At 42.1% G+C, this 16,727-nt stretch overlaps 1 protein-coding gene across 4 annotated transcripts in view; it reads right to left on the bottom strand.

Moving 5' to 3' along the window:
- Window positions 1–16,727, bottom strand: part of LOC122808806 (alpha-2-macroglobulin-like) — a 2,637,399-nt gene that overhangs the window by 2,060,683 nt on the left and 559,989 nt on the right. For all 4 annotated transcript variants that reach the window (XM_044079865.1, XM_044079862.1, XM_044079863.1 and 1 more), the window contains exon 9: window positions 6,324–6,438. In XM_044079865.1, the coding sequence (XP_043935800.1) occupies window positions 6,324–6,438 (115 nt within the window). The remainder of the gene's footprint in view (window positions 1–6,323; window positions 6,439–16,727) is intronic.

Here is a 16,727-nt window from a genome sequence, read left to right as displayed (position 1 = left end):
AAGGTGGTAATAACAACAATACCACTAAGGTGGTAATAACAACAATACCACTAATTTCCGTCCCATCGCTAACCTATCTCCCATCTCAAAACTCCTAAAAAAGTGTATCCAACTACAACTCCTACCATATCTCTTATACAATCACCTACTAACGCCAACACAGCATGGTTTTAGACCTGGTCATAGCACTATGACAGCCCTCCTCTCCTTCCTGGAAACTGTAAATAAGGCCTGGGACTCCAGTCATATTGTCTCTACCCTCCTACTTGACCTCTCTAAGGCCTTTGACACTATCTCTCACAAACTTCTAACTAAACTCTCTCATCTCAACCTATCTTCTTCCTCTTTAAACTGGTTTTCCAGTTACTTATTTAATAGATAATCGGAAACAGACAAACTAAGAAAAACCAAAAAATCAGGAACCAAAAGCAAGTACTGGTAGTCACCACAACGTAATAAGTAGCCACAAAGAGCTAATATCCACTGACACTTTAATAAACAAAGTGCTTTTCGTCTACTGAAATCAGTAGACTTCTTCAGAAATCAATACAACGGGAGTAAAAGCATTGGTTAATATAGTCATGTGCATCATTAATTAAAGAACAATTAGCAAGTAATTGACAAAGAACAAATTTTCATTATTCACTTAAAGAGTGTTAAAAACAGTGAAAAGAGTAAAACTAACCTACCCTAGTACTAAATACAGTCTGAACTCCACTACCCAAACACTGATGCAAATGCTCAAGTAAGAATTAAAAATTAAAATATACACTAAAAATATATACTGAAAGTATAACACTGTATAACTTAAACTAAGTAAATAAACAGTGTTGAGAAAAATAATAATGGTAATAAAGTTTGTCAAAATACTAAAATACAAATAAGACATAAAACCTTATGTAAATTCATCTTAAAGAAATAAAAATAAAAAATAAAAATAAAAATAATAATAATAAGTGTTACCTTTATACAAAAGTGTTGTATTCATTGCAGTTAAATTGATTGTCTAAACAAACTGTTACTGAAATAAATACAAGTATATGTAAGTAATTGCAAGGTTATTTTCTATTTACCCTCAAATGAGAGTGCCAAGACAATTCATTATATAATATTCAAAGTTTTACCTTGCTAAACTCTTTAATTTCAGTAAACAGCCGATGGAACAAGTGTCATTAAGCCCTGGGACGGAATATGAGTTCAGTCTAATTTGCCACTTTAATTCTAATTCCTCTAGGAGCAATTGAAGGGGAGCACCTCTCTGTTTTTCAACTATCTGGTCTATTACTAAAAACTTGAAATGATGGTCTTCAAATAAACAAATATGTTTGGCTAATGCATTATCTTGTTTCCTTTTGCTAATTACATGCAAATGTTCGTACAAACGGTCACGGAGTCTGCGTTCGGTTTTCCCGACGTAGAAACCGGGGCATTGCTGACACAGTGCCAAATACACAACCATACGAGAATTGCAATTAGCCCTGCATCTCAATACAAAGTTCATACCGTTTGCTGAAAACCTATTTGTTTCCTGTATGTACCTGCACTGATTACAGTTTTGGCACTTGTACATACCAGGTGTTCTTGGAAAGGCATTTTGTTGTTGGTCTAATAAACATTTCAAGTTTTTACCTTTCCTAAATGTAATTTCAGGGCGTGCTCCCATCTTACTCTGTAGTAAGAAATTACTCTTAAATACGTCCCAATTTTTCTTGATAATGTTCATAATGTCATAACTGTTGATATTGTAAGTTAAAATTAGTCTGGAACAGGTATTATTGTCACCTAAAGCTGTGTCCGAAATTGCAGTACTCTGTGAAGTATGGGAAATAGTGGGACTCGTTTCCGACCTATTAGAAAATCTATTGTTAAACGAACGTAGTATTGGATCGTAGACTCCACTCAACCTTTTACTCGTAACTTCTTGAACTAGTTCTTCTAGTAAATAGGCAGGGTAACCTCTAAGTAAAAACATAGATTTCAAGAATTCACATTCGTTAATAAAATCTTCATCCAAACTCACAATACGGGCAGCTCTAACAAGTTGTCCCTTAACCACTGATCTTTTTTGGTAATTGGGGTGACAACTAGTAAAATGTAAAAACGAATTGGAGTATGTGGGTTTTCTGTGAATGCTTGCTACAAAAGCTCTTAGTTCCTCATTTTTAACTAACAATATATCTAAATAAGCTATAGAACTAGTACTAAATGTGGAGGTGAACCTCAAAAAGTCAGTGGAGGAATTGAAGACATCCATAATGTAATTACTAACAAGTTCGTTGCCATTGAGTAGAATGAAGATATCGTCTAGGTATCTAGTGTAAAAACGAATTTTTTCTCTCAAGGTGCTGTTGTTAAAGATAAATTCCCTTTCCCAATAAGCCATCACCATGTTGGCTAGACTGGCCCCACATGGGGAACCCATTGCTACCCCAATTTTTTGCAAGTAGAAGTTTTGACCTAACATAAACATATTTTTCTCAACACTGTTTATTTACTTAGTTTAAGTTATACAGTGTTATACTTTCAGTATATATTTTTAGTGTATATTTTAATTTTTAATTCTTACTTGAGCATTTGCATCAGTGTTTGGGTAGTAGAGTTCAGACTGTATTTAGTACTAGGGTAGGTTAGTTTTACTCTTTTCACTGTTTTTAACACTCTTAAGTGAATAATGAAAATTTGTTCTTCGTCAATTACTTGCTAATTGTTCTTTAATTAATGATGCACATGACTATATTAACCAATGCTTTTACTCCTGTTGTATTGATTTCTGAAGAAGTCTACTGATGTCAGTAGACGAAAAGCGCTTCGTTTATTAAAGTGTCAGTGGATATTAGCTCTTTGTGGCTACTTATTACGTTGTGGTGACTACCAGTACTTGCTTTTGGTTCCTGACTTATCTAATAGATATCAATCAGTAAAATGGAAAAAGGCCACCTCCTCTTTCCTTAATACCCCAACTGGAGTTCCCCAAGGTTCTATACTAGGTACTCTCCTCTTTAATATATTCATAAACGACTTCCGCAATTCTATCCCTTCCTCAAATATCATCCAATATGCAGATGATTCAACTATTATCTGTTCTGCCACATCCATCCCCATGCTGCAAAAGCTTACATGAGATGCATTCTCAATCACTGAACAATGGATGAAAGAAAATCACCTAGCACTAATTGCCTCTAAAACTAAATGAATGGTTTTTACTCCCTCTAAAGCCACCTCTATCAATATAAACACATTTTCTATCACTAGACATAAAAACACATCTCTAGAATTGGTGTCTGAGGCTAAATTACTTGGGGTCCAAATTGATAGTAATCTTAAATTCAACTCCCACCTTCTACTAAATATCAAAAAAACTCACCAAAAACTAGGCATGCTCTACCGGCAAAATCGTTACCTCACACCCTCCACTAAAATCACTCTCTCCACCTCATTTCTTATCCCCTCCCTTCTTTACGGAGCCCCACTCTTAACCAACTTTCAATCCTCCCTTAAACACAACTTTCCTCATGTTACAACAAAATTGCTAAATTCGCTACTAGCCACAAGTCATCTAACCACCACTGTTCTTCTCTCCACAAACTAAAATGGCTAGAACTATCCAATCAGCTCACCTACACCCAACCGACTCTTGCACATAAGCTCATTTTCAACCCCTTACTATGTCCATCCCTTTCCTCTGTCATTAAAATGCACCTACCCAACAGAGTACTAAGATCTAACAACCAAAACCTAATAGAATTGCACAAACCAACTCGCCCCTCAGGGAAAAATCTCCTATCCTATGGTCTAGCTCGTCTCTGGAACTCTCTACCACCATCCATTCGTATCACCTCTAACCACTTTACATTTAAAAAAATCTCTTCACTCTCATCTACTATCCCAGTGGGAATGCTCCTGCTCTCATCCATCATAATATACACTGGTAATTACTTTTCCCCTCCTTTCTGATAACTTCCTTTCCTACCTCATACATTCTCTGCTTGTACTAACTAAACCATTTACAAAAATGTATTATGTGTCATATATTCAAGCTTCCTAAGAGTTAATGGCTTCTCAGTATTTATATTAAAATGTTTTTCTTTTCTAGTATGTATCTTCTGTAACATTCATCACCAGTCTGTACAATTTGTAACCTTATGCTCTAAGCTGTATCACTTGTAAATATTGTAATCTAACCTAAAACCTATTGTAACCTTGTTTCTGGTGCTATACTACATGCAATGTCATGCTCTAAGCTACATCATTTGTAAATTTTTGTAATCTAATGTAAAACCTATTAACCTTGTTACTGGAGCTTTTCTCCCCAGGACTCCATTGAAAACGGGTTCATCTTGGCCCAATGGACAATCCTGGTAAACCAACTGCAAATAAATAAATAAAATAAATAAAAACATGCGTTGTCGTTTCTTGGAATAGAGGTCAGCCCTAAGAACTACCGGAGGTTCTGAAACTTGGCGAGATTCAGTAACACTACCCAGAACCTCCTCCCTGGCCTATATCTGCAGAATACCTCTAGGACCCTCCAAGATAATCATCCAAAGCAGACACCTGCAAAGCCTCAGAGAACACGCAAAAAGATGGATCCATTCCGGCTTCTGATGGAGTCATGGCAGAGGAATCAGATGCAGACACTGAACTGCCTGCAGAGTTGCTACCTGCTTGTAAAGGGACATCCAATGGAGGCTGAATAACTAAAGAATTTGGCAGAGACTTCTTTGCTTTCTTCTTACTTAGAGGGAGTATCTCGGGGTTAATGGATTCCACCATGCTACCCTGGGCTAACTGTTTAAGCCGTTGGTTTTCAAGATAAATGGCCAGGGAAGAGAAATAGCTTCTGAGTGTCTTAGGCAAAATGCCTTACAGATACTACAAGAGGTAAGGTCGCAGGAAGCACCCAAACAAATCAGACACTGTTTGTGGCAATCCTTATGGGGAATCTCCCTCCCACACTTACATTTTCCTTTCTTGGATGACACACGAACTCTAGGCAAGCAAATAAAAAAATGCAAGACTCAAGAAAAGGAAAAAAAAAACAACTCCAATGGGGCACTTATCTGACAGCTAGGTATTCAGCATGACAACAAGGTATTCAGACCAATGGGCTAGAATGGTATTCAGACTGGCAGCAAAGAAGTTCTGTTGGTGCAGTGGTGCAGCGGTAGCATTGTTGCTTCACAGCAAGAGATTCTCCAGTTCAGTTCTCAGCTGGGGTGCCTTATGTGCAGAGTCGGCATGTCCTCCCTGCTTTCACGTGCATTTCCTCTGGGTACTCCAGTTTCCTCCCACATTACAAAGGCATGCAAGACTGGCTTCATTCCAAGTCGGACTTTCCCAGTAAACAAATATCAAATAAATAAAGTAACTGTCTGTAAATAATTTTTATGCCCTACATCCTGTGCTGGGAGCATATGTGTGACATATAGTGCATGCAAGATCATAAGGTTTTGGTACACTGGCCAAACATCAAGCTGTTCTATGCAGGAGATCCTTGTAGTAAAGAATACCGCAACAGTGATATAGAAGGACATCAGCCCTATGCTTACATACATAGCCAACAAAATCAACTGCTGAAAGAAAGCTAAAAAAAAAAACATAAGTAAGCACAGGGCACCTAGAAATGCAGAAGTAAAGGATGTGGCACAAGGAATGCCAGTGCCAATGAAGGGACTGTAAAATGTAGTAAAAACCCCCACCAAAAAAAAAAATTGTAAAGTTCTGACTTGAACATTGACTGGAACGTGATATCAATGTTAATCTGCAAAACTAAATACGGAAGAACTTTTCCCCCAGAATAAACATATGTTAATATTGCCTGGGGCAGTTTCACATATGCATGCTAAGTACCCAGGAAAAGAGAGCTAGTGAGGCAATTTGTTAGGAAAGCATAATTGATAAAATGTAAGGGGCTTGTAGTCTGGAAAGTTTCAGATCTTAAGGTGAATAAAGGTCTATGTCTTTAGTCCTACTGGCTGAAGAGGAAGGACCTTGTCATCTCATATGTTAAAGACTCCACATTCTACATTGACATGAAGGGTACCCCACAGTCTGAATACCATAATGGAAATTATCAACCTGGATGCATTTCATTTGCTGCAGACAATAAATAGATATAATACAGCTAATCAGATTCAGAAAACCTGTAAAGTTCATGGAAACTTCTTATTTTTGAGATCCTCCTAAAATGTGTTCCCCTCTTTAACTACAAATAAGGCAAAATTTGAGCACAAGAGCCACTAATATTGTTAGCAAAGTTAAAACAAAATTTAGCATTTACCAACTTATGAATATGCAACATAATAACATTTTGCAGTTTTTACCTGTCCCATCTTCCGAAATTGAAGCTGCAACATCAAAAGACATCCGATGTCTCCTACTTGTCATGTTAAATTCATCTGTGTTCACCATCAGGGAGAAGCAGCCATCTTTATCTGTCTGCAAAATATAAAAGCATCATCTACATCAAACACCATGTCACCAGATAATATTGTGTCTTCTTCTACCAAAGGTTTGAGAGCATAAACACATTATCCAACCCTTTCATGAAAGATAAGATAGATAAGACAAATTATTATTTACTTTGGAGACACCCTTAAGCAGTTAAGAAAGCAGGAAATAATAAAAAGAACGAGTTAAAGGAAGTTACTGAACAGCAACATCCAGATTCATGAAAAACATTATTATCACACACAGCAAGTGGCACATATCTTTTGTGGGCTTTGCAGTGCAGCATTTGATGAATAAATTGAAATAAGTGGAGGTTTCTTATTTGTGTCCTACCCAGCTGTGCTTGATGAAATATGTACAGCTGACAATGCAAGCTTACAGTAAAACAAATAGCCCTGCCATTAACTGGGAAAACTACTCGTGTGCCAACACCTTTGCCCATTGGTTCTTGGAATTCATAAATTCCAATGCCCTGGATCAGCTAATCCATAGTCCCACCAGGGGCTCCAATATCCCAGACCTGGTCATTACCAACATAGGAAATCAATGCTCCACACCTATGGTCACCCCCTCGTTGGTCAGGTCAGACCATAAGCTAATCACCCATAACATCCTCATCCCACCCCCACCCCCCAGTAAAAAAATCTCCATAAAAAACTTCTCCAAAGCCAACTTCATGCTACTCAAGTCAGAAGTGACAAACTTCATGACACCCATGCAGATGGGAACTGAAGGTTCGACTGCTGAGTCCTACACTAAGGCACTGTACAAGCACATCCACTCATGCATGAATCGTGCCATCCCAAATAGAACCAAGATGCTATCCTCCAAAAAAAAGGAAGCCAATCTGGTGATCCCCTGCCATAAACAAACTTTACAACAAAAGGAAGAAACTGCTGCAGAAAAGAGGAAAATCCCAGGATGCAAAAAACTCCCTTACCAGCCTCAATAAGAAGCTGAGATCCCTCATAAAATCTTCCAAAGCTAGTTACGAAAATAAAATTGCCAAAGATTCCAAAGACAACCACAAGGCATTCTATAACTATGTCAAGAATCTAAATGGCAATGCTCAAATCTGCTCTGAGCTACAACAGAATGGCATTAAATATACTGATCCCAAGTATATTGCCAATATGCTGGCAGATGGATTCAATGCCAACTTCACCCCCCCCGTCCACCCCCTAAATGGCCCATCTCAATACCGGAAGATTGCCAAATTCCAGTAATAACGTCCACACAGGTAAAAAATGCACTTTTCAAAGCTAAGAATACAGCATCCATGGGACCAGATGACATTCCGGGCTGTCTACTACATGAACTACAAAATGAACTGGCACCTCACCTAAGTGTCATGTTTAATCATACCCTCACCTCAGGCTTTGTGCCCACTGAATGGTGCACACCTATAGCTATCCCACTCCACAAGGGGCGATCCACCTTGGATCCCAGAAACTACTGCCCCATCAGTCTGACAAGCCTGATCTGCAAGGCCATGGAACGTATTATCATGGAAGCTATAAACAAAGACATTGGCAACCTTAAAACACTGGACCCCACCCAGTTTGGGTTCGTGAAGGCCGATCTTGTCTCCTGAACCTTACTGACTTCTTTGAATCAGTCTCCAGAGCCATGGACGAGGGTAAGGCAGTCCACACAGCCTATCTGGACCTCGCCAAGGCCTTTGACACCATCCCCCACTCTAGAATCAAAGATAAACTTACTAAGTTGGGCATTAATCCTTACGTCACTTGATGGGTTGCCAACTGGCTTATTGACAGAACCCACACTGTAAAAGTAGCTGACTCCAAATCCAGCTCCAGACAAGTGACAAGTGGAGTATCTCAGGGTTCAACCCTGGGACCGCTCTTGTTTGGCATCTACTTCTCTGACGTACAGGCCAACACTAATGGACTCTGGCTAACAAAGTTCACAGATGACTGAAAACTGGGAGCCATTATTGAATCCCCAAATGATGTGGATACTCTACAAAAGGGCATTACAGAAACAGATGCTTGGTGCCAGAGCCATGGGCTCAAGCTCAATGCCAAGAAATGTATAGTTATCCCCTTTGGGAAAAAACATGTACCCGTGAATTGCCACATAGGTGGCAGTACACTAAACACCAAAAGTGTGATAAGAGACTTAGGAACACAGGTGGACAGTGGTCTCACCTTCAATAACCACATTGCCACAACAGTCAGGAAATCTTTCTATGTGGCAAACCTCATCACTAAGGGCTTTTCATCAAGTAAAAAGGAGGTCATTGTCCCACTGTACTCATCCCTCATTAGGCCCATTATAGAATACAATGCCCCATTTGGTATGTACCTCTCAAGACATCTGCAACAACTGGAAAGGCCGCAAAAATACCTCACTAAAAGAATCACAGGCCTAAAGCAGATGCCCTATGCTGACCGTCTTAAAAAACTCCAGCTATACTCTGTCGCATATCATCTACTCCGAGGCAATCTTTGCTTAACATACAAGGCCATGTCAAACCCAGAGCTGTTGGACATGCTACACTTAAAGAAATCCAAATCCCTCAGAGCCATACACTCCAGGGATCTAAACCTTGTCATCACAATAAATAAAACATGCTGAAGGGATAGGTTCCTGACCCAGAGACTCCTCAGACACTGGAATAGACTGCCCATACATGTCAAGCAGAGCGCCTCTTTGGCCCTCTTCAAAAGGAACCTTGATGATTGGATGGGAGAAAGGAAATTCACCCCGGGGATCACGTCAGTTGTCCTGCTAGGCAGGGGTCTAGGAAAGTAAATAGTGTGGGAAGAAATAGCCAGGGAATTGTTAAGGCTAGGCTTGTACAGGCCCAAGGGCTGATAGCCTAGTACCAACCTATGAACCTATGAACACATGAGCACATGAGCACATATAATCATCAATGTCCTGTCTTTGATATGCAAGTAGTACAACGCAGACTTCCATCCATATTGTTCGGGGCTTAGGACACACACCCACACCAATCTCCCTTGGAAGTTAGTTCCAGTTTTATGTAATGATAACAGTATCACCTCACTCTCCAGTGCAGTTCTGTCCCTGTTGCAAAACATTTTCAGACTCTTCCCCATCAGCCTTACATTATCACCACCCCCATACACACACATTCCCTAATGTTCCATCGTTGATCCAGCACTTGATTAAATTTCAATGACTCTGTTTGTATTTTGAGACTCATAATTGCAAATTCCAAATCCATATACAAACATATAGGAGAAGAGTGAATGTCAAAAATCACTTTCTCCTTTAAAGTTGTTTTTTGAAAGAAGCAAACACCCATTACTCACATTATCCCTTTCAGGATTACAATAGGAGCAGAAGCATATCTTGATACTCACTTGTTGGAATGCATTAAAATTAGGCCTGGATAGGATGCCAGTCCATCACAAACCATTCACACACGCATAGGGAATTTCTGGATTACTAGTTACTAGCACTCAGTAGTAAAAAAATAGAACTCCCTACCTCTAACCACCAGAACTATTTCTAACCTACCCACCTTTAAATGCTCTGTAAAAGAATACTTTATAAAATCATGGACCTACTCCTGTACCAGTCCTTGTTGAACTTACTCACTATACTTCACTCATACCCTTCAACCTAAGTCACACCTCACAACCTTCTCCAACCTCCTACTACACTCCTTCCTTTAGTTTTCCCCACTACCTTATTTTATCCACTTCATCGCTGCAGACTTTCCTCTACCTCTTTCTCTTTCCACCCTACTCACCTAGCTACCTGAGGACACCCTACCTTGCACTCTTTCTCTAATCTTCTTTCCTGTCCATCCTTCTTACTTCTATAACCATAATATGAACACCATCTTTCAAGACGTCACTCAATTTCCCCTCACTGTCTCTAATCATGTAATCGCTATTATCTCTTTTAAAGATCTTATTAGAATTGCCTCAGGTCTCATTTACTGCATATTAATCTATGTAACAAATAATATGACTACTGAGTTTTTCCTCATATATTTTCTGCCACTCATGTTATTGTTTTTCACTGCACTCCACTATGAAAAAAGAAGTTATGTACCTACCATAAAGTTCTATGTTAGTTGTCTTCTCGCCTTCTTTTTTGCTAGTTAGGCGGCTCCTCGGATCCGACTCGGCCATCTTCAATAGCTCGAGAGCTGTTTACTGGCTCAAGGCTACCCCATATCACATGATGCCTGGCGCTAGCTACCCAGATCTCATTTGGGAAAAGCTATTCCAGACATAACTAAGGAAGAATTCTGCCCTAGTAGCCCCTTGGGCCTAGCTGTGAAGCTATCTAAGCATAAAAAAAGGACAGCCAGAGAAGGTTTAACCAATGAAATCTGAAAGAAAAAAGGGAACTCCTCTCGATCCACTAGGATATCGGGATCAAGGGTGGGATGCAAGAAAGAAGGCGAGAAGAAGACAACTAACATGGAACGTTATGGTAGGTACATAACTTCTTTATGTTAAGTTGTCTATCTCGCCTTCATTCTTGCTGGTTGGGACAGTGTCCCTAGCACCTACTATCCTGGGTGGCTCATTGGAACAAACTCTTCAGAACAGTGGAACCAAAATCAGCTCTGTTTCTGGAAGCAATGTCTAGTTTATAATGAGAAATGAACGTATGTGGGTTAGCCCACGTAGCAGCTGCACAGATGGATTCCATGGGAAACCTAGATTGGAAGACCACCGAGGTGGCTAAGGCCCTAGTAGAGTGGCCTTTTGGTTTGAGAGATAATTCTTTGTTTCTCAGCTGGTAAATGAATGAAATAATGTGAGACAACCACCTAGATAATGTTACCTTTGAGACTGGAAGGCCTTGTCTGCCCTCAGCATAGGAAAGGAAACGTTGGTCCGACTTCCTGATGCCCTTTGGCCTATGTAAATAAACATGCAGTTGTCTGTGAATATCCAGCTGGTACAGTTTATATTCTGCCTTGTTGGTGTGACTAGGAAAAAAACACAGGAAGGTCTACAGACCGATTTGAATTATTTTGGGAACAGACCTTAGGAGGGATGGGCCTTTAGAGCGACCCTATCGTTATGAAAAACTAAGTACGGAGGACAAATACATAGAGCCTGAAGCTCCGAAACATGTCTGGCAGAAGTAATGGCCACCAAAAAGAGAGTCTTCCAAGATAAAAACTTAATAGGGCAAGATGCTGCAGGTTCAAAAGGTGGCAAGATTAAGGAAGCTAGTATCAAATTTAGATTCCATGGAGGTAGGGGATCTCTCACTGGGGGCCTAAGCAGAGTGGTTCCTTTGAGTAAGGCTTTACACAGCTTATGAGACATAATGTTGTTAGAAGACAACCCAATGTGAAAATTCGAAATGGCAGCTAACTGGACCCTGATTGTAGCAGAAGCGGAACCAGAATGAAAGAGTTCCGCTAAAAATTCCAAAATCTCGTGGACAGGGGCTGAAAATGGGTCTATATTCTTAGCCTCTGCCCAGCAAGAAAAACGTTTCCTCTTGCTAGAGTAAGTTTTCCCTAGTTGTGGATTTGTGTGATGAGATAATAATTTCACGCACAGAGGATGAAATATTAGGAAGCCTGGCTAAGGTTGGAAGTGGAGCAACCAAGCTGTAAGCTAGAGTGTTTGAAGGGATTGATGCAGTCTGCCCAACTGATGAATCAGTAGAACTGGAATAAGATCCAGAATCCAAGGCTGCTCGACAAGGTAATGATGGAGGAATGGGAACCATATCTCTCAAGGCCAGTAAGGGGCAATGAGGATCATCCTGCAACCCAACGCAGTTGCTCTCTGTATGAGTTTGGGTATTAGGGGAAACGGAGGGAAAGCGTAAAGAAGTCCCTGAGGCCAATCGTGGATTAGAGCATCTCTGGGGGAGTGGCCAGGAAGTGGGAGAAGAAATTGCTGCACTTGCTGTTGAAGGGTGTGGCAAAAAGGTCGCAGCAAGGCTGTCCCCATTTGCAAAAGATCTGTTCCGCAACCACCTGATTCAGAGACCACTCGTGAGGCATGAAAATTGCTCTGCTGAGCCTGTCTGCGATGACGTTGGACCTCCCAGGGATATGCTTTGCGATCAGAAAACGTTGGGAAGAGATCACCCACTGCCAGAGTCTGAGTGCTTTTCGACATAGAGGATAGGACCTGGTTCCGCCCTGCTTGTTGATGTACCACACCACTGACATATTGTCCGTTTGAAATGCAATGGTCCAGAAAGGGAGAGAGTCCTGATGGGCTTGCAACACTAACAGCACGGCTCTCATCTCCAAGACATTTATATGCAAATGGTACTCGTGAGGCTGCCAGGTGCCTTGGACTGTCCTGCCCTGATAATACCCCCCAAACTATCAGGGAGGCATCCGCGGTCACTATGGCGACTGGAGGGGATAGCACAAATGGTCTGCCCTAGGACACTGATGGGGAGACCATCCACCAAGCAAGGTGCTTCTTGCATGCTTCTGTGATCATAATCTTGTGAGACATGGGAAACTGTTGGAAGGACAACTGTGTGAATAGGAGCCACTGGAGAATTCTCATGTGAAAGCGGGCTAGGGGAACAAGAAGAATTGCCGAGGCCATGGAACCCAGTGTTTGGAGGACGAACCTGACGAATCCTTTTTCATGTTAATAAAATCTGCACTTGCCGGCGAATTATTGATACCCTGTCTGGTGGAAGGCTTGCAAACATGTCCCTTGTATTTAAATTTGCGCCTATAAAAGTGATATGCTGACAGGGCAACAATGCAGATTTTTTGAAATTTATTGTGATACCTAGCCTGGAGCAAGTTCTGATAGTGTAGTCTCTGGCTTGCAGGAGGTGATGCCTGGTGGTAGCAGTGAGGAGCCAGTCGTCTAGATATGGAAACACCTGGAATCCCTGACACCTTAGGTGAGCCATAACAAACTGCCATGCATTTGGTGAACACCCTGGAGGCTGTGGTGAGACCAAAGGGCAGAGCTCTGAACTGATAATGACTAGCTCCCAGCCGGAAGCGAAGGAATCTTCTGGAGCACCTGTCCATTTTGATGTGGTAGTACGCATCCTGAAGATCTATACAGCACATTTAATTGTCCTGACCCAGGAAGGGTAGACTGGACTGTAGCGTGACCATCCGAAACTTTGTTCTTTGTACAGACCTGTTTAATCTGCTGAGATCCAGAATGGGTCTCCAGTCCCCTGTCTTTTTTGGTACCAAAAAGAACCTTGAGTAAGTTCCGGATCCGAGTTGGTCTGCTGGGACTTCCTGGATGACTCTTTTGTGTAGCAGCTTTGAAATTTATTTGGCTGCTTGGTCCCTTAGATTGGGTGGAACATCTGGAAGGGACTTGTTTGACGGTAACGGGGGTTGAACAAAGGGAATTCTGTAACCTCCGGATATGATCAACTGTACCCATTTGTCTTGAGTTAGGTCCTGCCAGGCTTTGGAGTACAGTGAGAGCCTTCCCCCGACTGCCTCCAGAGCTGACAAATGAAGTTACCTACTCAGATTTTACGTTATGGTGAGTACATAACTTTTTAATCTGAAGTAGTTAACTTTATTTGATCAGCAACCTGTGGGACACAGTCCCCAGCTACCAAAAAACTTGGGAGGTCCTCATGGAAGGATATTCCAGTGCACTGCAGAGCCAAAAGATGCACGTCCTCTGGATACTAAATCCACTTTATAATGTGTAATAAAAGTATGAGAGGAAGCCCAGGTAGCTGCTGAACAAATGTTATCCAAAGAAACCCTTGAACAGAAAGCAGCAGAAGTAGCCATAGATCGGGTAGAATGGGCTCGAACCCTCAGGGGTTCAGGATGACCAGAGCTTTTGTACGCGAGGAGGATGCATTGGGAAATCCAACTAGCTAAGGTTACTTTAGTCACTGGTTTGCCCAGACAGGATTTAGCAAATGACACAAAGAGTTGATCTGATTTTTGAAGTTTGGCTGTTCTGTTTAAGTAAAATCGTAACTGTCTATGAACATCCAAACAATGAAGTCTATACTCTCCTTTGTTTTGATAATTAGGAAAGAAGACAGTTAATTGATGGACTGGTTTATATTGGCTTCTGAAGCCACTTTAGGCAGAAAGGAGGGATTAGTCCTGAGGGAAACCCTGTCTTTATGAAAAATGATGTATGGAGGCTTACTGCAAAGAGCGTGAGGCTCCGATATCCTCCTACCTGAGGTAATGGCAATCAAGAAGACAGTTTTCCAAGATACATATTTTAAATCAACTGAAGCTGTGGGCTCGAAGGGGGGGGGGGCAGTGAGAGCCTGAAGAACTAGTGTTAGATCCCATGGAGGAACTGTATCTTTAACAGGGGGTCTTAACAAGAAGGTTCCTTTCAAGAATGTCTTGCAAATCTTGGAGGAAGCTAGGGGACCAAAATTGTTTTCAACGTGGAAGTGGGAAATAGCTGCCAAATGAACTTTAACAGTAGAAGAACTAGCCCCTTGATGAAAGACAGGGGATAAAAAGTCAAGGACTGCTGGGATAGAAGCTGTGAAGAGATCCAAATTTCTGTGCTCCGCCCAGATAGAGAAACGCTTTCACTTACTCTTGTAGATTTTCCTGGAAGAAGGTTTATGAGCAGCCACCAGGATGGCCTTACCTGATGAAGATATACCGGGAGTCCTAGGCATTAATGGAACCGGATCAACCACGCTGAGAGCCTGAGGTAGTCCAGGCCGGGTGTCTTCAATCCTAAGGGATGAGTAATCAGATCCGGAATGGGATCTAAGATCCAGGGAGGATGTACTAGATGAGACCGTAGGTATGGGAACCAGGTTTGGCGAGGCCAGAATGGGGTTATGAGGATAACTCTGCTCCCCAACCGACGAGCTTTCTGCAAGAACTTGATCATCAATGGAAGAGGAGGATAAGCATACAGAAGACTGGATGGCCAGGCATGAACCAGAGAATCTTTGGGGACTTCCCCTGGTGGGAGAATTAGAGTGAAGAACTCACTGCACTTTGCGTTCGAAGGCGAGGTGAACAGATTGCAGCAAGGTTGACTACATTTGAGGAAGATTTGCTCCGTTACTACTGGGTTCAGAGACCACTCGTAAGGTGAGAGGATTGCCTGACTCAACCTGTCCGCTGGAATGTTTGACCGACCCGGTATGTGCATTGCCAAGAGAAAGCAGTTGGTGGATATCGCCCATTCCCACACTCTCATGGCCTCTTGGCAAAGTGGGTAAGATCTGGTTCCCCCCCATTTGTTAATGTACCAGACTACCGACACGTTGTCTGTATGAATTGCAATAGTCCCCGGAGGAAGGAGGGGATGGACAGCCTGCAACGCAAGAAGCGCCGCCCTCATCTCCAGGACATTGATATGCAAAGAGGTCTCTGTGTGAGTCCACGTGCCTTGGACGGATCTGCCCATGCAATGCCCCCCCACCCGAGGAGAGATGCATCCATGGTCACTGTGACTTGGGGTGGGGACATGGAAAAGGGGCACCCTTCCCGGAGGTCTATGGAGTGGAGCCACCAAAGTAGAGACTCCCTGCAAATCCTGCTGAGGGGAATAGGTATAGACAGGGATTGACGTAGGATGGACCATTGAACCTGTAAGGTCCATTGAAGGATTCTTATCTTCAGACACACGATAGGTGACAGGTTGATGGCCGTTGCCATGGACACCAGGGCCCTCAGGACTAATTATGCTGGGGGTGCTGGTGCTTGTAGAAGAGCTAGAATGTAAAGGTTTAAATTGCGAAGTCTGTCCGCCGTCAAAAAGACTCTGGATTGCACAGTGTCTATCCTGGCCCCTATGAAATCCAAAATCTGAGTATGCTGAAGGGAGGATTTCTTGAGGTTGATCGTGATCCCTAGATGGCGGGCTAGATGTAAGAAGTAGTCCTGCCTGAACATAGCAGATGCCTGGTGGGGGCAGTTAGGAGCCAGTCGTCCAGTCCAGGTAAGGAAAAACCTGTATTCCCTGAAGCTTCAGGTGGGCCTCTACAACTGCCATGACCTTGGTGAACACCCTGGGGGCTGTGGTGAGACCGAAGGGTAGGACCCTGAACTGATAATGGCTGGCTCCCAGCCAAAAGCGGAGGAATGTCCTGGATCGCCTGTCCATTAGAATGTGGTAGTACGCATCCTTGAGGTCTATCGAGCACATCCAGTCATTCTCCTGTAAAAGTGGGAGAATGGATTGAATAGTGACCATCCAGAACTTTTCTTTGGCGACTGACAGGTTCAGTGTGAACAGGTCAAGAATCGGTCGTAAGTCCCCCATCTTGTTTGGCACCAAAAAGAACCTGGAGTAGAAGCCTGATCTGGATTGCCCGAGGGGGACATGCTGGATGGC

The sequence above is a fragment of the Protopterus annectens genome, chromosome 8.part0, assembly GCF_019279795.1.
Source record: "Protopterus annectens isolate FY-2018-M chromosome 8.part0, PAN1.0, whole genome shotgun sequence".
NCBI classification, from domain to species: Eukaryota; Metazoa; Chordata; order Ceratodontiformes; family Protopteridae; genus Protopterus; species Protopterus annectens.
This window is presented reverse-complemented; position numbering and strand designations above follow the sequence as displayed.